General features: G+C 43.2%; 1 protein-coding gene and 1 pseudogene across 1 annotated transcript; both read right to left on the bottom strand.

The window, feature by feature from the left end:
- Positions 1 to 1,823: 1,823 nt before the first annotated feature.
- Tdrd6 (tudor domain containing 6) lies at positions 1,824 to 16,555 on the bottom strand. Its single transcript, XM_063238775.1, has 5 exons — positions 10,625 to 16,555; positions 8,909 to 9,033; positions 7,486 to 7,575; positions 3,970 to 4,033; positions 1,824 to 2,385 (listed from the first exon to the last, which is right to left on the bottom strand). The coding sequence occupies exons 1-5, from the start codon at positions 16,329 to 16,331 to the stop codon at positions 2,225 to 2,227; spliced, it is 6,147 nt and encodes a 2,048-aa protein (XP_063094845.1). The 5' UTR covers positions 16,332 to 16,555; the 3' UTR covers positions 1,824 to 2,224.
- A 695-nt stretch (positions 16,556 to 17,250) lies between these two features.
- On the bottom strand, positions 17,251 to 20,624 carry LOC100733335 (elongation factor 1-alpha 1-like; annotated as a pseudogene).
- Between the last annotated feature and the right edge of the window lie 1,348 nt (positions 20,625 to 21,972).

A 21,972-nucleotide genomic window follows, 5' to 3' on the forward strand; every position in this document is an offset into this window, starting at 1 on the left:
AGAGTCTTAGCAACACAGCATTCTAGGTAAAAGTGTCAGTGTTTCTCTTTAACTTTTGGTCATGGTAAGAAAAATTAGATGAAGTAGAAAATAAAGCCATGGTTTTAATGCAGACTTGCTGATAAGAGGAGTGGACGAGGGTTAGGACAGTTGGGCACAGGGCAGAGGCACAGAATAGAGATTAAATTGTTGGCATTTTTAATGCCTTATCTCTGATGCCATTTAGTGAGCAAAGGTGCCTCTGGGTTAGAGTTGGGTACAACGCCTGGGGACTCCAGCCTGTGAAGAACAACAAAAGAAACACTGACAAGTAGGCTTTTTTTTCAATTTTCCTCACGAATTTTTAAGGGATATTTTCAATTTTGAAAAGTTTATATGCAGCAATGGTATCACAAGTGGATGTTTAAAAGCACCTTTAAATGAAGATAGTTATAAATCTGGCAATCCTGAGAAATGTTTTTGCTGCTGATTAATTAATACAGAAGTTTGGTGTGGCCCCTACAGATTCCCAGAACTAAGTGTACTTAGCTTGAGCCTGCTCCGCATGAGCAGGGCCACCCATGCTAACCAAGCAAGCCTGGCTCAGAGACCAAGCTTGAGCACCCTTCTCTGGTTGCTAAGCCACAGTATATCCTGATTTGACACCACCGGACTAATTTAGTGTTTAAAGGTAAAACATCACTCAATCTGAGAAATTTGACTTCTCCTCCCCTGTAGCCATTTAGAATAAAATTATTTAAATGGTGAATCAAACCCTTAGTTTGAAACTGATGGTTTTCTAAAATCTGGCCGAAGTACATCCTTCCATGTTGTCTCTTGGTAATTCATTACTGGATCTCCCAATGAGCCTGCCCAAGTTGCCTACTGATTCTTTCCCCTAGGACGAAGCAATGTATTTATCACCTCAACTGTTATTAATACAATATTAATACTCCTTTCCACTGATGGAAATGATGCCCAGTTGCCTGGTAGGTCATGTGTAATAGTGGGGGTAGAGCCCAGGGCCTTCACGTTGAGCTACCTCCCCATTCATTTGTATTAGTTTAATTTTTTTGAGGCAGGGTCTCATCAGATTGGGATGTTGCACAGGTTGAGCTCAAACTTGAAATTTTCCTGCCTTAGCCTACCAGAGTGTTAGGATTACAGGCATGCACTGTCACACCTGACTCTAAAGAGCACAGTTTTACAATCATTTGTTGGTGGCACAGACAGATGCCAAAAGAGAAAATAAATGATGAACACACTCACTGAGTTAAAGTTCAAAAAGAAAAAAATTTCATCTTTTTCAGGGAAAAGACAAAAATATTTGCCAAATGTTTACTCCTTTTCATAAATTATAAGTATTTCTCTTAGAAACACAGTAAGACTCTGTCTCATAAAGCAAAAAGAAACATATAACCACTTTACAGATGAGGAAGATCAAGGCTGAAAGGTATTATATAATCAGCCAGGGTCACCTATCTAGTAAGTAGCATGGAGCCAAAAGCTGCGTGCTTTGCACTATACAACCCACAAGACCATATTTTAAAGGCATTAGATGTTGGAGGATGTGAGATGGATCAAGATTGATCAAGCTCTGAGGGTCCCTAGCTGACCTTAGGCAGCTTGTTTAACTTTTCTAAAAGTCTTCAATTTTCTCACCTCTAAAATATGGATAATGTCACTCTGCACCTAAAAGTCAATGGTTAAAATGGAACAATGCCTTCAAAATATCACTTAATAGCTGAGGGCCAAGATTTCCTATTGCTAAACTTTCCTAAGTCCCAATTTTAAAGGAAGACAGATGGAACCACAGGCACAAGGAGGTGAGACCATCATGCCTTTAAGGATAAACTTTATTGTCATGTCATGTCACACTAGCAAGCAAAATAATAATAAGAACATTTAACTAGAAAGATAAAGCAAAACTTCAAGGTCCAAATAAAAACTCTGAAGAAGTTACTGCTACAAAATCCCTACTAAGCAGTGTCATCTAACAATCTTGTCACAAACCTATATTTTTCTATTTGAATGTAAACATTATATTGAAAAGATGTCAACAGTTTTTCCTTTGAAATGTGAGTCAAGTGGTAACAAAATTGCTTAGCAATGAAAATCCTCCCAGATCACTAGAAACATAAAAATAATTAAAGGTAGAAGAGAGATCCCAAACCCATCAACACAGCAGTCACAATATAAACACACTCCATCGCCAATCACTGCCCTGTTTGGTTTTTGAGACCCATCAGTTTTCAGCAGTGACACTAAGCTGTGGTGATGTGCTGCCAGCCTTCTCCGGTATTCCTGGTCCAGGTGAGACATCACTTGGGCTGCTGCAAGCGGCCTCAGCAAAACCGAGGTCACCTCCAGACCCCTCTTCTGAGACAAGAAGAGAAACACCTTCATCTGAGAAAGAAGTATTAAGACAGAAAAATTATTCAGGGGGACTCAACCAGGATGAATCTAATGACCTCTCAAAACATAGAGGGAGCTGTGAGCGTTCTAATTACTGCAAAGAAATAGAAATACTGATGTTTTTAGTAGTTTACTCTTACACTGTGCCTATTAGCGATATTTCTTCAGAAGATTGTGGAACTCCCTGCCTCTTCCTAGAGTAAGGTTAATAAGGGTTTTCATCAGTGGTTCTCTTTCTTTTTCACATAATACAGAAGCCACCAACAGCTGACCCTGAGGCACTCAATGTGCCTCAACTCTACGAGCCAAAGTGTTGCTTCTGAATGCCAACAGCGTAACTCAGAACACCCAGCAACTTGAATCTCACCAAACAGCTCAACCAAACATTCACAAAGAAATTTTAGAAGATTAACATAAGTGTCACAAACTACTTAATATTGAGAAAATCATGTAAAGTCCTTGTGGTAGATTGATAACTGATTGTCCACTTGTAATACCAGCTGAACTGAACCAGTGTGGAACTATATAGCTGGCCCACCTAAAGACTGTTGCCAAGATAAACAGAACTAGACAGGAAGTAGTAGTGTTGTTAGTTCTCCACGGGGGTGTGGGTTCTCCTGTCTAGCTTTTTTCCCGATATATGAATTTGGCTGCTCTCATCATCAGAGCAGCTCGGGACCTTGTTGTTACTGAGAATGGCTCTGGTTCCCTTTGGGGGAGCTCTTAGCCTTATTTTGAGCATTGCTTTCTGGCTCCAGAAGGAAAGATAGCCTGCTCTTCAGTCTCTAGGAGAAGCTTGTCAAGCTGGCTTCCTGCTATGAATTTGGCTGTTCTCATCATTGGAGGAGCTCAGGCCCTTACTGTTGCCAAAAATGACTGTAGTACTTTTTTGGGGAGCCCTGTACCTTATTTTGAGCATTGCTTCTTGGCTCAGTTCAAAATCCTCAGTCTGCTGGTATAGATCCTTTATACCACTGGCATAGACATTTCTGACTTCCACTGCTGACCTTTGGGCCTCCCTAGTACAGATCCATGAACTAGACTTTCATGAAACACTATTGCGGGCTCTAGGTCTTAAGATGGAATCATGCAGGCTGTTGCCATGGGATTCAGCTGGATTTTGGGCAGTTTTTAGTGTGGATTTGGGGTTTTTAGTGTGTGGACAGATTTCTTACATTCTTTCCTTTGTATTTAACTCTCTGGATGACTATTATAAAATAATAATATAAATGCTGTGTCCTATATGTTAATTATTTTCCTTGCAAACCCCTGACTACAACAGTCCTTTAAAACACAAACTTATCAGACTCACAGTTCACTTTTCAAGGTTAATTCAATCACCCAACAAATTTCCTCTGACATTTGAGAATTAAACCTGTTAATCAATTCTTTAAAAATTTTCTAAAATTTTCAATTTCCTTCCTCTCTTTCTTCCTTCTTCCCTTCCTTCCTTTTTTCATATAACTCACATCCAAATAAACTGACAAATCATTTTTTCAGAGATTCAGAGTAACGGTATCATGAAGGCTTAGCAGTCCTAGTTGATGAAAGTTGGAATTTAAAAATACACGTTACCCTTAAATGCAGGGTCATCCAACGACGAATCATAAAGATCTTTTTCCAATGTTTGGGATGAAGCCTAATAAAAAGAATCTTTAGATTACTTAATAAAAAGAATCTTTAGATTTTAAAAATTCTAAGTAGAGAGTAGTTTAAATCAGAAACAGGACCATAGTGAAGCCAGAAAAAATAAAACTACAGAAATAGACCTATTAAAATTGGACAGTGTAGTTTCATAGTGAAGACTCACTGAGTACATTTCTTATTCTTTACGCCTGCACTTCCCTGCTGGAGTGCACACAGGGCTCCCATCCCCTGAATAAGCTGGGTGTTGGGTGGAGGAAGGAGGGACATCACTGTCCACAGAGCAGCCACTCAAACACACTGTCCTAGGAGCCTGGTCATTCATTGAAGGCTTAACATGGAACAATAGATTCCTCTCCCCCCTGCCCATAACTCATAGCGTGGTGTGCATGCTTAGTGTGACAGGCATTTGGACACGGTCAGGGGATGGAAACATTTTCTTATGGTAAAATGAGATGGCTCAGATATTAAAATCCTAAAAAATAATCAGAAAGACACCCAGACTGTAAGGATTTGACATATTAGAAAAAAGTTGTATGTAATTTAATACTTCATAGTATTCACTTTTTAAGGAAAACTAACTTATTTATAGATGACTATGCTCATTGAAGAGCTTCTTCAATTTGGAGGAAAGAATCATTTAAAGCCCATGAGTAACCAAATCAAATATTTAAAGGCCTTACTCATAAATAGTTTCTGTATACCTGAAAATTGCCTCTAAAATCAGGGGCAATTGCATCTATACATACCTTAAGTAGTCCCAAATTATCCTTTACTTTTGGTAGATCTAAGGTATTTTATTTAATGAAAGTACTTTGTGTGTGTGTGTGTGTGTGTGTGTGTGTGTGTGTGTGTATGTATCTGTGTGGTTGTGAAACTTTCAAAGTTACCAGAGGTAATCAATATGTAAAAGAAAGTAGTAGTAAATGAGATTCAACAAATGAGTAGCAAGCTGTTATTTTTGACAAGTAAACAAAAGCAGAATTAACACAAGGAGATGAAGCAACATTCAATGTTTTTGTTTGGTTTTTGTACAGGGAATCAAACTCAGGAGTTTGCCAAACTCACAGTTGCCAGGCAGGCAACTATCCCCAGGCCAGTTCAGTGGTTTTTAATGTGGACACTGTCTAGGGATCTAAATATCCAACTCTTAATAGGAAATGGTTCAGTGCGTGGCATGGTGGCCCATGAATGCCCGCAAATACTGCATATGGCCTCTGGTTGCAGCCAAGATGGAGCCAGCTTATTAGACTCACTCTCACTGCTTATATCTGGAAGTTCTGGACAGAACACAGAAAATGATGGCTGAGATTTCTCAGAAGCAAACAGGAGCAGCAAGTCTGACAGCTAGGAGAACAGTTGCATAGTGGCTCCCATTAGGGGTGTTTTTTCTCCTCCTCCTTCCTCTTTTCCCATTCTTCCCTCCTCTCTCTCTCTCTCCTCCTTCCCCTTCCTCTTCTTGCTTTCTTCTCCTTTCTCCTATTTCCTTCTCCATCTCTTTTAACCCCTCCTTCCCTTTGCCCCTCCCTCCATTCTTCCTTCCTCCTCCTCTTTCTTCTCCATGACTATGTCCTCTGGCTTTGATCTCAGGGTGGACTAAGTCAAAACTGCCCAGCAGGGTAGACAGTAACGCTCTGACAGGATCCCTGTCACTGGCCAGAAGTTGGAAAAAGGGTTCCTGCATATTAGAAAACAGAAGGCAGGTGAGGCCTTTCTTATGTGGTTAGTTTGTTTCTCCTCGTTCCTGTCTTCTTGGACAGCAGCCTGGGTTCTGCCTGCTTGCAGCAGTGGCAGCACAGGACCTGAAGCCGTAGGAGAATCCATCTCTCTGGCCAGCGGAACAAGGATGGATGGGGCTTCTGTTGTTTGCATGGGAAGAGGAAGAAATTCTTATTTTCTTCATGTTTACTTCACCTGCTTTGCTCTAGACACAGGCTCAGTCTCACAGAAGTGTGTGCCCATAGAGGGAAACCAGCAAGAACACAACTCTGTACTCTCTGGCCAGGGGGCGGGGGATAGAAGAAGAGGCCTTTGGGAACTAGATAAAAGAGAAGCCTAGGAGCCAAAAAGTGTGAAGGAAAGCTTGGGAAAGAAAAGAGCTCCACAACTGTAAATTTCTTCCCCTCTAGGAAGCCATATATGTCCAGGATCACTGTAGCTGTGCTACATAGAACAGAATCAAAAAGCCTCCAGCTTTTGACTTCTGGTAACTCCATAAAGCATGGTCTGAGTCTCAGGCCAGTCCTCATGTGGCCTGAACATGAAACTGATGTGGGAACCATCAACCAGAAGGGGACAGAGTTTGTGATGAACAGAATGGGGCTCATGGCCCATGGAAAAATGAGTTTCAACCTTCTCCACAAGGCATGAACAGGACCCAAGCCTTACACCTGAACATGTCAGCGTGTTCAGGATGTAACCCAAAATTCCTTTGCACGCAAAGAACCAGAAAAAGCCGAGTATCTCCCTAGCAAAAGACAAGCAGTAGTTGTGAGTGCTGAGATTTTGGAGCTGTGGTGGTGTCCATCTGGACATGTCCTCCCACAGCTGTGTGCCCTCACAGGAGAGGCTTTTGAAGGGTGACCAGATGATGGGGGTGCTGCAGCCCACTGTGCTCTTAGGAGGTAGAGTTTGGCTGGAAGAAGTGGGTCTCTGGGGTGCAACCCGGCAGGGTTTGTCTCCCTCTGGGGGTCCCTTCTCTCTGCTTCCTGGCTGCAGTGCTGTGAACGGCCTTTCCTCCACCCAGGCCTTTCTACCAGGCCTTCCTTTGGAGCTGGCCAGCTATGGACTACAGACGTGAGCCAAAATCAACTGCTCTTTAAATGGTAGGCATTGTGTATTTTGTCCCAGCAATGAGGAGAGTGAACAAGACAGGAACTACCAGACAAAGACTGTTGAAGTAAGAACTTCAACAAACCCCAAACAGGATAAATTTAAACATGCGGAAAAAATCACAGTGGCAAAGGGAAATGCCTACTGCGTGGCCTTGGGTGAAGAACAGAATACAAAACTACCTGGACTGTCACATCAATTGTGACCATAATGGTTAGACGAAATACTTCAATAGGAGGGAAAATTATGGAAGAAAAGCAAGCTGATTGACCTGTCTTTCTTTGGACAGGCATATCAGAGGTGACTGCCACTTTCTCATTTTTAATGAGATTTGCAGATTGTGTGCACCAAACATATTTTATGAGAGTCATATTTTATGAACACTAAATCACTTTCATGTTTTAACTTCAAAGTGAAAAGCAAGGACTAAAACATTAATAATTAGTTTGTTCAAACTAGTTTGTCAGATTCTTGGCCAGAAATACTGATCTTTGTTGTGGTTGTTTTTAACTATTACTGCTGTAGCGTGTTTTTCATCATTGTTCCCAACACAAGGGCCCTGGAAAGACGTTTGTTGTGATGTCCTCACTAATGAATGCTCACAGAGTTCCACACCTCTGATGGACTCTTTTCCGATTTGGGAATGCCATTCCAGACATCCTCTGGGTTTGCCAGCTCCTCCATGCCATTTGAAAGGTTCAAAACCTACAATAAAAAATATAAGTAAACCTGGCATGTTCTGAAGCTGTTTTATGTACCACAGCAGTTCTTAAAAGGAAACACTTTACACGACAAAGAGGATGATTGTACTACATTAAATTTCCATGTTATATTCCAAACTCAATGCTAGTTCAGTTCAACAAACACATATCACTTGTGCTTGAAGATCAAAGAGGAATAAAATTTAGTCTCAAGTGATCAAAGTGTTGTGGAGCAAAGATCTATGAACAGATAAACACAGTCCAGTATAGGATGCACAGGAATATGATACAAGTACAAGTAAGGTGGGGGGTGTTGGGAGATACAGTGAAATTCAGAAGATGATGTCAGTGAATTCTTTCTGAAAAGAGATCATGGCTAGGGTCAGGGATACAGATCAGAGGCACCGCGCCTGCCTGGCAAGGACAAGGTCCTGCATTTCATTCCTGCTAAAAAAAAAAAAAAAAAAAAGAGATAATGGGATAATGGGTAACATGAATTTTTAAAGGTAAGTGGGAATTAACTATTTTGGGAATTTGGGGAAATGTGATGCAATTCAGACAAATAGAACTGAACTACTAAATACACAAAGTAGCGAGCAGAATGGGTATATATAAACATCAAACCGTTGGGTGTCTAATGCAAAGTACCAATTATAGTGACGTAAGAGTTAGGACCAGAGGTAGAGACACTCAGCCCTCCAGGATCCCTTATGCCATGTTAATCATCCCATCTTTATCCTAGACCAATTTTAATGGAATACAAATGTATATTCTAGAACCCTGTCCCCAGAAATCCTGAATCAGCAGGCCAGGCCAAGGCTTAGTAATCTACAGCTTAAAAACATACCAAGTGGTTCTGATATCAGTGTTTTTCAGATTATAGGAAATACAAAGGAACTGGAAGTCCCTAAAAAGTTTTACCCAGAAATGATGTCATCGGAGTTGCATCTGACCAGTTTGATACTAGTGGAATGGACAGTCAGTTGAAGGAAGGCTAGAATAATTCAGTCAAGTAGAGGCTGCTAGAGAAGCACAGCTGTGAAAGTAGAGGCTCCACCAAATAGAGGTGTTAGGTGTAAACTGGTCCAGATCAGAGGTAAGAAGTGCAAAGTATGCACTGGGGTGACTACAGGATTGGGCGTGCTAAGAACCTAGGGTTATTTCTTGCTTGGATTCTGCTATCTGAATGTTTAATAAGAATTTTGTACTATATCACATTACCAGGAGGATCAAGCAGATAAGCACCCACCAATTGCATTCTGCAGCCTGGTAAAAGTTACTAAAATTCCTTAAAGCTGCAAGTACATTTTCAGATAAGACATAAGAATTTCACTTACCTTTGTGCCTTCTTCAGCTATTTCCAAAATTTCACATTTAGACCACATGTTTCTGAGACTTGACCACACAACGCATTTGGATCCAACGGTAAATCCTTTCAGAGTGTAAGTGTTCTGCAGGTGAGCTGCCAAATGGAACAGAGGTAGACTGGATGCATACCTCTCAATTCCTTTGTGTGGATACACACGCAAAGTATTTTCCTAATCCAGACTTAATATTCCTATATAATCACTATGATGTTTTTACTATATGGGTAGTAATATTCCCAGCCTTTCTTTTCCTCAATTTTACTTTAAATCTTTCCAGCAGGGCTGGGGATTTAGCTCAGCGGCATAAGCGCCGGCCTTGCAAGCAGGCAGTCGTGGGTTCAATCCCTGGTACCAATAAAAAGGAAAAAGACAAAAAAAAAAAATCTTTCCAGCAAATTCCCTCCCTTTAACCTCCTTTTCTTTCTTTTAACCACATAGATGCGGCATACACTGCTAAAATCTGTACTTTTGTTACCAATGATGCTGTCTGTGGTCACGACAGCCATTCCCATAGCAGGCAGCACTTTGTGGTTGAGTGGTCATCAGTGTCACAAAGCCAGTACTCACTAGGATTAAACTGTGACAGTGAGCAATAAAGAGCTATTGCAAGGTGGTAGTTACAGAAATGACCATGTACCCACAGCATGGTTTACTATGCGGTTAAATGTTCTAAAATCATTTTAAGGGATCAAAACACAGAACACACTGTAGTCTATGTGGTCTACATTTAGTTTTTAAACTGTATGCAGACAGATGTACACAAAGAAAGGAAACTACCACAAGAAGACCACACTGTATGCTAACAGCAGTTATTTCTCCAAGATTTTCACCACACAATTATCTCCTGTTTTATATAATTATTAAAATTTAAGAATACAAAAATTGGCATTTAAAAAGTATAACATTTCAAAACCTAAAAGTTAGCTACTTAGTTAACTTTTAAATCTTTGTAAGTAGCAAAGAAAATAACAATTTATCAGAAAGTTAATATGATAAATGTTTTCCAGCTTTACTCCTGTTAACTTGCGCTGGTTCATACTGGCTCCCTGAATCTTTTTTTCCCAATGAAAGGGCTTAGAAATGAGCTGCAACACAAAAACATGATGAGCTAAATCTGAAAAACTAAAAGGATCCCTATTGTAAATATATGGCACAAGAAGTCTTGCTTGGCCCAAAGAATAATTCACCAACCCATACATTAATCTGCTTTTAAGGCTTATGTCCTTACACTTAAAATATGTTTGCCTTCTGAACACATTAAGTTTAAGCATTTTACTTTTGAACACAAAGTTAGTATTTCAGCACTTCATTTAGTGTTATCTTAATTTACATTAACTTCGCAACTAATTTTTGCTACGTTTAAAATGCCCTTATTAAAGCCAGGCACGGTGGAACGCTCCTGTAATCTGAGCTACCTACACAAGCAGCTGAGGCAGGAGGATCAAAACTTTGAAGGCAACTTAGGCAACTTAGCAAGACCTCATAATTAATAACTAACAAAGTAACTGAATAAAACCTTTAAATCCCCTGAATAAAAATCTAAATGATTCGCCTCTCTGCAATTAATCTTTCTTTAAAAAACTTAAGAACTTTGTATAATAATTACTCCATTTCTTTTAAAATAAAAAAGAACCTCTGGAAGACACTAAGTTAAACTAAAAAGTGCAAGGAAACAAACTCACATACCTAAGACACTCTCTGAAGCATGATTTAGTTTCTTTCTATCTCTGAGTTCTTCTTCAGGGAATGAAGGTATCAAGGATGAAATGGCATCTGTATTTTTATATTCGGGGAGTTTCTCTTCAAACAGACTCATTTCTGCATGGATCGTGGAGTCACAGCACTCCCCAAGGAGATTCAGTGGCACCTTGAGCTGGTCATCTACAGGGTCCCCACAACCTGTCTCTCTCGAGCCCTCCATACACCCAACCCTTTGGGCTTTCTCACCAACTGGTACAGACAGAGGACCCAGGACACCCTCAGGTGACACTGGGGCTTCAGGAAGTTCCACTTCTGGCTGTGTCTCAGACTCACTACTGTGGGGAAACTGAACCGGAAATGGTTCCAGGGTAGCTTTGCTATCATGGTCTCCAGAGAGCGGCATGATCAGTGGCTCCAGGCCTAGGTCCTCTTTGTCTTCATCCTTGACTGGAGAATGCTGTAACTGAAGGGACTCTAGTTCTAAGAATTCTTTCAGATCTTCATCAGGGGAGAGTGGAACCTCAAAGGAATTCAGTTCTAAGCTCTCCGTGGTTTCACTGGCACGTGGCAATAATGTATTAAATTCTGTAATCAGGAATTCATCATCAAACGTTTCCCGGTCACCCAGGTAGCACTCTTTTGTGCCTTCTAGGATAGAGCCAGTTCCACCTTCACAAGGGTTTTCAAACGCCTTAAAAATGTTTTCAGTTCCAAGGTCACAGAATCTACTTGGCTTGGTTTCAATGTTTAAATCTTTTGCAACCTTTTCAGAAACATCGGCTTGTGGTTCCACAGCTTTAATACTTGGTTTCTTAAATCCAACCTCAGGACTGGGGTGCCCAAGACCTTCCTTGATCTCTTGCCCATCTTTCTCATAAGGCAGAAAGCTGTTAGCAGTGTTAATTTTCGAATACTTCTTCATTTTCTCAGTAATACTTATACCTTTGCTTCTCAAGTCAACAATTGCTAAAGGAACATCACAAACATCCCTCTTGATTTCTAAGATTGTAATTTCTAACACATCTTCTGTTACCAATTCATAAAAATAATCATTTCCCTGTTGAGGACAGGAACCTTCTGAAACATTAAATCCTGAAAGGCAACATGGAAAGGCTTGCATGGGAATGGATAAGAGCTCAGGAGGGATATTCAAGGCTGTTTTTGGGTCCACACAGTCTTCCATGTTGCCAAAGTCTACAAGCCTGACACATAAAAGGTGATCTTCACGCATATCAGTGATGAGTGCTCTATAATAACGTCCATCTTCTCTATATTTTACCATACAAGGATCTCCAATGTGAGGACATCGGATCTGATCTCTCCAATCTACTGTCTGCTTTGCAGCAGTTTGTACTCCAACTTCTAAATACCGAAGTTTCTCATTATCAGCAAACTGACACCAGAAATACTCGGGTCCATCTACCACTACCGCATAAGCACTCACTGTCTTCATTTGGGGTTTATGCCAGCTGAGTAACACTGTAGTGTCAATATGTGATTTATTAGCAGACTTGGCATAGTCATCTTTAATTGCTTGGGTCAAAAGAGACATCTGAGGCTCTCTGCTGAAAGTATATCTGCTTATTATATCTTCTGCTATGACCCCATGTTCGTCAGCAAGAATAACTTCCCATTTCTCTTGAAGTTTAACAAATTCACATCTTATTTGAGCCTCACCAGTCCTTTGGGAGAAGTAACACATCAATTGCTCGCACTTGACAATGCCAGGAATCCAGAGTCCCCTTAGACAGCAATGAACGCACAGTTGTGGTAGCAGAGCATTCACCGGGTCAAGCCTTCCGACGCTGCCAGTGTGAACCACAGAAACATTGCCATAATCAATAAACTGCACAGAGAGAAGGTTGTTGGGTTGTTGTTCCTCAACCACAGCACGATACCATAAACTGTCTTCCGAGAAGATGGCACATATTATGTCTCCTTTTTGGAAAGGGCCTGCATAATTCTGGGGTCTTGTTTTCACATCATTTAGTCTCTCTGAAAGGCAATTAATTTCAGCTTCATCTTCTGTTAGCTGAACATAAAAGTCAGAAAGGTCATTAATATGTGAAACATACACAGTCGTTTTCAAGCCTGGCATTATCGTCTTCTGTGGGAATTTTAGAGGCAGATCTTTGTTACATGACTCTCCTGTTTTTGCCGGAAGGGTGTCTTCTGGTTTTGTGGCTTTCAAAGGTGGGTCATCAAAAATGTCTTCTTTCTTTTCTTCTGTCGATAGTGACACTTGATTATTTGTGTTTCCCACAGAGCCCTGATGGTGAGTGACACAGTTGGTCTTTGTTGAATTTTTTAAGTGTGTGAGCTTATTCCATGATGAGCCAGTCTTAGGCTTGAATGATTCTCCCAAAATCTCTAAAGTGTGCAGTTGCTTCTCTGCTGATTTACTTAAATACTCCATAGGTGAAAACTTCACATTTTCTTTATTTTCTCTAAGAGTTTCAGTTGTGGAGCAGAATGTTTTACTTTCTTTCCCTTTGCCTCTTGCAGTTTTGTAACCAAGTAGCCCTAACTTCTCATGAATATTAGCATTGATTTGAATGCAGTCATCATACAGCTCTACAATCAGTCTCCCATCTGGCTCTTTTGCTACAACTAAGGCCTTCATTGACTTATCTAAAACAGTTTCCTGAAACCATGTCGTAACCTCATCCGGCATTTTACCAGGAATATCAGATAAAGAACATTTCACAGCCTGCATAGGTAAAAGTAAAACCTCATATGCATCATGAGGTATCAGAAGCAGATTATCACTTGTCACATAAACATTCCCAAAATCAACAAAAAAGACTTTAGTGGGCTCTTGTTCAATGACTAGCCCACGGTACCAGTTGCCATCAGTATACTTGGCAAGGCACAAGCTTCCAGGGGTCAAAGGTGATGTTTGTATACTGGGCAAAACTTGAATTAATTGTGTTATATGACATGACAAATGTTTTAAAATATTCATATTTTTTGCCAGCTGACAATAAAATGTCCAAGGGTCATCAACATGCGTTATATACACTGATTCTTCACTTCCAATTTTTACATCATGTGCAGAATAGTAGTAAGAATGCAGCTGAACAGAAGACTCCAGAGGCTTCTGGAGGTTTACTGGTCTTGCGAGTCTCTTTTCTACCAAAGTATGGCATGCGCTCTGAAAAGGTGTCAGTAAATCCACAACCTTAAACTGTTCATTGTGTACCGAGACCACGGCAAATATTGTGCAATTTAATTCCAGATAGTTTTGCGGTGTGTTATACACAAATTCCCTGAAAGTTTGTGTTGCCTTTTCATCCCAAACAAAAGGATTTTCACCAGTTGGTTGAATTAAGTTATAAAGACTGCACCTGAAAGCCAAAGCTGTAACCTTGAGAAACGCATCACTAGCTGAATAAATGTTCTTCACAGAGACCACGTCTGTGTCTCCATAATCTATGAAGTGTACTCTGACAAACTCCTCGGACAGTGCGCCCATCACCAGGGCTCTGGACCACTCTCTACTTGCTGCCCGCTTTGCCAAACAAGCAGGGGAGTTCCTTCGGTACGGGGCTGGTGCAGTTTCACAATAGTCCTTAATGTCATACATTAGGGCTCTAAATTCTTCAGGTTTCCTGGCCAGCTGACACCAGAAATCGCCAGGGTTCTCAACATGAGACACTTGGACTTTTATTGTACTTCCAACCTCTAACTCTTTAGAAGAGGACTTCAGTGTCATCGTCAACAAGTCTGGTGATGTAAGAGGAAAATGAACAGATGTGACATTCTCTTTATCCTGCACAACTCCTCCAGTTGAAATGTTTTTAACCATGGTTGGGTCGATCAAAGCTTCTGCAACTCCCTCCGATATCTGTTCTTCTACCTTTGGGGCAGAAGGTATTTTGTCATTCTCAGCAATGAAATGGTCTGGGTTGCACCCGGGGGAGTGGGCATGGACTGCCATGCCTTCTGTGGTTTCAAACTCCTGATACCTGGCATAGCCAGCTTGAGCAATCACTTTCCCGATGTTCTCTTCCCCTGTTCTTGACTCATCCAGAATCTCTATGACATACTGCTGTGCCCGCTTATCGAGGGTGTGGATGACCAATTCTTTATGCAATACGGTCTTTTTGAAGAAGGAGATTGCCTCCTGGCTCCAGGCTGTCCCCAAAGGCCACACATCGGCAAGGGTGCACCTCAGGGCCAGCGCAGGCAGCCGCCTGAACTGCGACAGCAGCATTCTTAGGTCACCCCAGTCCACTTGTTCTGTATTGCCCCTGTCGGTCAGGAAGACCTCCACATTCTTATCACCTAGTTTGGTGACAATGGCCCGGTAATAGCCATTGTCTTTCCATTTGACACAGCAGAGATCTTCCGGCTCAGGTTTCAGGACAACGCCCTCCAGTTTGCTGGCCAACGAGTAGAAACTGCACATCCTCCTCTCCAGCCTGCTGAAGGGGTCGCTGTGTTTCTTCAAGCGGATCCAGAACTCGGAGGGGCTGGTGACAAACACCACCTGGGCATCGTAGAAAGTGCTGGGCTTCAGCCTGATAGACCTTAAGCCTGGGAGGGCAGAGTCTGCGTCCCCCATCTGCGTCCCCGGGTCTTCCACTTCTCCATCCACCTCCTCGTCTTCTTCCTCATCCCCATCTTCCTCTTCTGAGCTCTGCAGGAACTGGTCGGCCAAGGAGCACGTCTGCTCCCCAAATACGCGGTTGAGGTTGACGCTGTCATCGCCGTACAGGGTGACATAGTATACGTGCTCGAAGGCACAGTAGAACTCGATCTTGGCACTCAGCTCGCGGCCCAGCAGTAGCGTCCGCAGTTCGCGGACCTGCGCACGGGACCAGCCCCTCCCGCCATCCCAGAGCCCGAGCAGGGCACACGGGTAGGTGACCACGGGCATGCGGAAATGCTCAGGCAGCAGGGGGCGCAGGCGGGCGCGGCTCACCAGCTCCTGGCGCCCCAGGTCCACAAGCAGCACTTGAGCACAGCGCCGCGCCCGCAGCGTGGCCAGCAGCAGCGCGCGGTGCCAGCGCCCGTCTGGCCCGCAGGCGGCGCAGGGTGCACCCGGCTTGTCTGGGCTTTCGTCGTGGCTGTCATCGGGGCTTCCCGACCAGGCGTCATCAGGCGTTCCCAGGGCGCCACCATAGGTCTGTGCCATGCTCTCTGACAGCAGGCAGATCTCCTGCGCCAACCCGCGGAGTTGGCAGTGCACGCGCAGCGGGTGGCACACGTGCGTGACCACCACGGGCTCCGTGACGCCATGCTGCAACTGTGGGTAGAAGTAGTCAGGGCCCGGTGGTTCCGGAGCATGGCGCAGCAGGTGGCGCTCCAGCAGGGGGCGGAAGAGGCCGTCGGACACGCGGCGCGCTAGGCCCAGCTCCAGCATGTGGCGCGCCACGGCGGGCACGTCCAGCAGCACCACCGGCCGCGATGAGGGCAGCACCTCCACCACCCGCCCGCTCAGCTCGCGGCCCCGCAGAGCGCTCAGGAAGCGCACCGCATCTGGCGCCCAGCGCGGCGGCTCCCCCGCGCCGCGGCTCGCAGGCACCAGGCCGGCCAGCACGCAGCCCAACGCCTTGCCGCCGCCCGCCTCGGGGCCTCCCGGCAGCGCCGGCAGCGCCTGCAGCACCGCCGGCACCGCGTCGGGGCGTGAGTCCACCGAGCATACCCGCAGCGCCAACCAGGCCCCGGGTGGCGGTACCCAGTTCATGGTGACCGGCGCGGCAGGCAGGCCGAGCGGGGTGGACGGGTAGGACCCACTAATCCAGGGAGACTGGGCTTCGAGGGACGCCTAGGAGCCCGCAGGGGGCCACAACCTGCCTGGGTTCCACGATGAAGACCGGGCCCAAAATCGCTGCGGCCGCGTCCCTCCACCCACAACCGCAGAGGGGCCCCAGAGTGCTTGCGCCTAGAGGGCGCGTGCTGGGCGTTGGGAAGTGAACGGCCAGGCATCAGTGCGCGTGCGCACCCAGAGGAATGGGGCGCGGGTAGCCCCCTGCAGGTGGCTCACAGTTCTGTGGTCTCCCTGTTTCATCTCCTGAGGAGATGAAAGGAGAAGGTATGGCAAATTTCCTCCTTAGAGGTCGTAGGCGTGCTGCAACTCACTTTGGAAGGTGTTCCTGATGTGTTCTGAGCTAGCACTACGTGCCCTGGCTGCAGGAGGCCTTCAGGTTGGCAGTGTGTGGCCTCCCTACACCTGCCTCTCCCCTGGACACCCTTTGGAACCTGAAGGCAGAGGAAGCTGGGAACTGCAGCGAACTATATGAGGCTTCCAGGATTTGCTTGTATTCCAGGAATATATGTGTGCAAAATTGTACACATCCCTAGGAGCCTCACTTACACACACAGTGCTTCGTAAGAACCTGGCCTGACTGCAAATCCTATTGTCTTTTGTCTGTCCAAAAGACAGGCCACCTTGTGTTTCCAGGTCACCCTTTGGTGTTACCCTTTGGTGACAGCGTGTGTTGGGTGACCACCCATACCCAATGCTTGTGTTATTGAAGCTAGCCTGGGGTGGAAATGACACATATTAGCTAAATGAATAAATGTTGATTTCCCTAAATGTTTTTGATTTTTTTATTTGAGATTTTGTAATTACACACTACAGAAGTATTGCTATTAATTGGCGCATCAGCACAGCCTCTCCCCATAAACTTTTTACTACTCAAACAGCTTCCTCCCCTCCAGGATATAAAGCAGCCAGAATTATATGTAAGTTTCAGGGTTAACACCAGAAATGGATTATAAAGAACTGTAGTTGTGTTGACCAAAAGAGACACAAGTTTCTCATTAACCTTTGCTTTAATGGGTCTCAAAATTCTGTGACAGATTTTTGGTCAAGTTTTTTCCATTAAAAAGTGCTGATTTTCAAAACTAATAACTTAAAAACTGCCACATACACATACAAACACACACACACACACACACACACACAAATGGTCCACAAAACATTATCCTTCTGAAGGTTTTTATGGTGCATTGTTATCAATAACCAATCTTTCACTATTAAACTTAAATGGTCAACTGGGAGAAAGAGTTCTGGGATTTGTCTTCCACTACTGATTAAGACTGGGGTGGCAAGTGTTAGCCTTCTGAGCTTTCTGGGCAGACTTGGTGACCTTGCCTGCTCCAGCAGCCTTCTTATCCACTGTTTTGATGATATCCACATCAGCTGACTGTCTCATATGGCCAATAGTAAAATGACCCAGAGGTGGATAGTCAGAAAAGCTCTCAACACAGGTGGGCTCAATAATGGCAGCATCACCAGATTTCAAAACTTGGGGCCCAGCTTCCAGCTTCTTACCAGAATGGCACGCCACATGCAGGAGCTTTTCTTTCAGCTCAGCAAACTTGCAAGCAATGTGAGCTGTGTAACAATCCAGTACAGGGGCATAGCCAGCACTGACCCGCTGGGATGGTTCAGGATAATCATCTGAGCAGGGAGACCAGCTGCTTCCATCAGTAGATCATTTTTGCTATCTCTGGCAACACTGCCACGATGAGTATCTTTGACAGAAATATTTTTGACACTGAAGCCAGAATTGTCCCCAGAAAGAGTTTCACTCAAAGCTTCATGGTATATTTCAACAGACTTTACTTCAGTCATGACATTGGCTAGGGCACTGGTGACCACCTTGCCAGGTTTGAGAACACGTCTCCACTTGGCCCATGGGGATGGTACCAGTACCACCCATGCTGTGGACATCCTGGAGGGGCAGCTGCAAGGGCTTGTCAGTTGGGTGAGTGGGTGGAAGGATGGAACCCAAAGCTTCAAGCAGTGTGGTTCCACTGGCATTGCCGTCTTTATTAGTGACCTACCATCTACTGAACCAAGGCATTTTAGCATTTGGCCCCAGCATGTTGTCACCATAACCAGCAGAGATAGACACACAAGCTACCTTGTCAGGGTGGTAGCTGATATTCTTAATGTAGGTACTGACTTCCTTAACCATTTCCTCATATCTCTTCTGGCTGTAGGGTGGCTCAGTGGAATGCATTTTGTTAACACCAACAGCCAGAAGGGAATGCTCACAGGTCTGCCCATTCTTAGATATACCAGCTTTGAGTTCACCAACATTAACAACAACAATCAGGACAGCACAGTCAGCCTGAGATGCGCCTGTAATCATGTTTTTGATAAAGTCTCTGTGTCCAAGGACATCCATGAGAGTCACACAGCACTTGCTGGTCTCAAATTTGATGGTGATCCCATGCTCATGCTCGGCTTTCAGTTTATCCAAGACCCAGGCATATTTGGAGGAACCCTTCCCCATCTCAGCAGCCTCCTTCTCAAGCTTTTCAATGGTTCTTTTGTCGAGGCCACCACATTTGTAGTCAGATGGCCAGTCGTGGTGGACTTGCTGGAATCCATGTGTCCAATGATGACGATATTAATGTCAGTCTTTTCCTCCCTCTCCCATGTTGCCTTTGATTTAGTGGTGGTTTTCACTATCCTTGTCCTGTAGCAGCAAACCCGCTGTAAAAAAGCTTTTGATTTTTCCTGATGAACTCATTCTTGAATATTTGGTTCCATTTTCTGCATTTTTGTTAACTTGTGAAATAATAAAGTTTCAGATTTTAAGAATAAGTCATGTGTCAGCTTTTTAATTGGCATACTAACCCCAAACCACACAGGAGAAAAAAAAGAAAAAAACCCTCGATAACAACTGAGTAGGTATTTTAAAACATTTACTTTTTAAATCAGAATAATACAATATGTTTACTCACGTGTTCCTGTTTGTTACCAGATATTTTCAGCAAACAGACCTCTTTAAGCATCTTCATCTGCACTTAACAAACCTTCCAAATGGCTCTCACTGCTGCTGACAATCACAGCAGCCCAATGGGGGTAAAGTATGCAGAGAGAAATATAACCACGTATTCCTCAAAATTCAGAAATCATAAAACACTTGAGTGGGTGTTTGTGCATTTGTATGGCACCTACGAAGGCCAAATGGCAGTATCATTTCTGTGCATCCTCTACAAGGAAGAATAATGTAAACAAATTACTTATTATTAATCAACTACTAACCCAACATTATTTAAAACCACCAAATTCTAGATCTTGTAGAATAGATATTAAATTGATGAAGGTAACATTTCCTAAAATTATGACAGATTTAAACAAAAGGAAGTAAAGCATTTCACGTGAAAAACTAGTTGACAAAATCAGACGTGTTACCCAGCAATTTTTCTGAAGGCAGGAGAAAAAATAGTGACCTACTCCTCTGCATGTAACTCTTCCTCTCGCCACCCACTTCTTCCCAGAAAACCCTCTTGTTTCTGCCAATCCCATCCCCGTGGCCTCTCTCTAGAGTTTAGGATCAGACAAGGATTCCAGATGCTTGCTGTCAAAAAACTGGTTCTCTACTGTGGAAGTGGCACTGTATGTCTAGCAGCAGGAAGCCACAGTGCAGAAGCATTCAAGACTTCGTAGCAGCATGGGGGATTGTCTTAGATATGGAAGTGGGGTTGGACTCAGCTGAAGATGAAAATGATGGGCAGTGGTGGAGAGGAGCAGTAGATGGCAGGGCACGCAGCACAGAAGCACCCAGTGCAGGGGCACAGCATCGCCTCTGCAGAAGCTGGCATGCAGGCAGTGGCACAGACTGAAAAACTGATGGAGTTGGATTGAGTCCCTGCATACGGGGTGAGAGTTTTTAATTTTGTATGGGAGGGAGAACTAGAGGGAGAATGACCTGCCCAGAGGTGTCTCTGTCCCTAAGACAGGTTTTAAGATGAGACAGTCCAGTTACCTAAGTTTGAGTTATACTTTAATATCCTCCCAATCTTTAAACATGAGAAAATAAATACTCCCCCCAAAAGTGTAAGCCCTATTTTTAAAACGTGACATTAATGTTCCCCTTTAAGACAAGGTAAGGATCCAGTGGTCACTTTATCTTACAAAGAAATGGAAATTCACAGACCTGAAGGTACTGGATCCTAGCTTTACCTCTCTGTTAAGATAAAAGTCCTTAAGATTCAGGTTGTTTTCGTTCCACATTTCGTGGCATTCAGTAAAGTATATTTATATTTGGTATTTGTCTTTAGAGTCTTGGTTTCACTGTGGGAAAAACCCTTTAATAACTCCTCTCATTTTTAGCGAAGTATTAAAATTAAGCATTTTACTAAGGAAGTCCTGAAGGAATGTTTTCTCTGTTTTCATCAACAGAAAGAAACACATATATTAATTGTAAATACATGTGTGTGGAGATTTGGAGATAATGAACAGCAAATTATTTTCCATTTAAAAGTCCCTGAATTAGTTTCTCTTTCTTAACAAAGAGGAATTTCAGGTTCCTGAGTCACAAAATTTTTAAATAATAAAGACAAAATTAGATGATTTATGTTATATATTCCGTAGTTGTAATCAATGTTTCCTGATGACTTACCAGCAAAAGGTGCTATAAATCTAAACAGAAATCTAAATGAAAACACAAAATATGTTCTGCTCACTAGTGGGTTATAACCAACCAGGACACAGGGCCCCTGGAAAACACACACTACTCCTAAAACAAAACTTAAGAAATGCTATCTCTTTATTTAGATATACCCACTAAAGAACAGAGAACTATAGGTAACTAAGAAATGCATATACTTTCAATAGGAGAAAGTCTCCAATTTTTTAGGAGAAAAAAAATGGAGAGGCAAACAAAAGGGATTTGAATGGGAAGAGGTATTACTATTGGGCTGAAGAGAAAGAGCAGAACTGAAGGAAGAAAGCCAGACACTGTTCTGTCCATCAACGTGGACGCTAGCTCAGGAAGCAGTCCTCCGTGTATTTACTGTGGACGGTGCCAAGAAACAAGAAGGTTCCAACATCACAAAAATAAAGCAAATTTCCCAGATCACTGAGGGACATGATGAGATATATGCTAAATATATAGTATTTGGTCAGATTTTGGAGGGTCAAGGGTCAAACTGAAGGACCAGTGACTCCACCCTAAAATTCATGCTGGGGGCAATTTAAATGCCTGAGACCAAGAAAAAGTAGCTACAAAAATCTTGGAAAAATTTTTGGAAGATCAAGAGCATTAGCCTGGCTTGTTGTGAAGATGGCGTAAGATATTTACTTGGTAGTTAAATAGTGCATGGTAACTGTCCCTTGCTTTAATCATAATATGTAAGAGGTCTGCATTTTTACCCTGCTTCTTTTAAGTTGCTTCTGAGTGTGGGGAGTTGGCAGTACTTCTGGGGCCTCAGTCTCCTACCATGTAAGATAAGGTTAAACTAGTATTCTCAGGGAATCATTTATTTAGGGTAAAAAATCCCAGTTATTCACACTGCTTTGCCTATCAAGGAACAGTATCAGTATTTAAGCAATGTTTTAATCCTGCATTCCCCTCCCCCCA

The sequence above is a fragment of the Cavia porcellus genome, unplaced genomic scaffold, assembly GCF_034190915.1.
Source record: "Cavia porcellus strain 051 isolate PalLab524CR breed Dunkin Hartley unplaced genomic scaffold, mCavPor4.1 scaffold_28, whole genome shotgun sequence".
Taxonomy (NCBI): domain Eukaryota; kingdom Metazoa; phylum Chordata; class Mammalia; order Rodentia; family Caviidae; genus Cavia; species Cavia porcellus.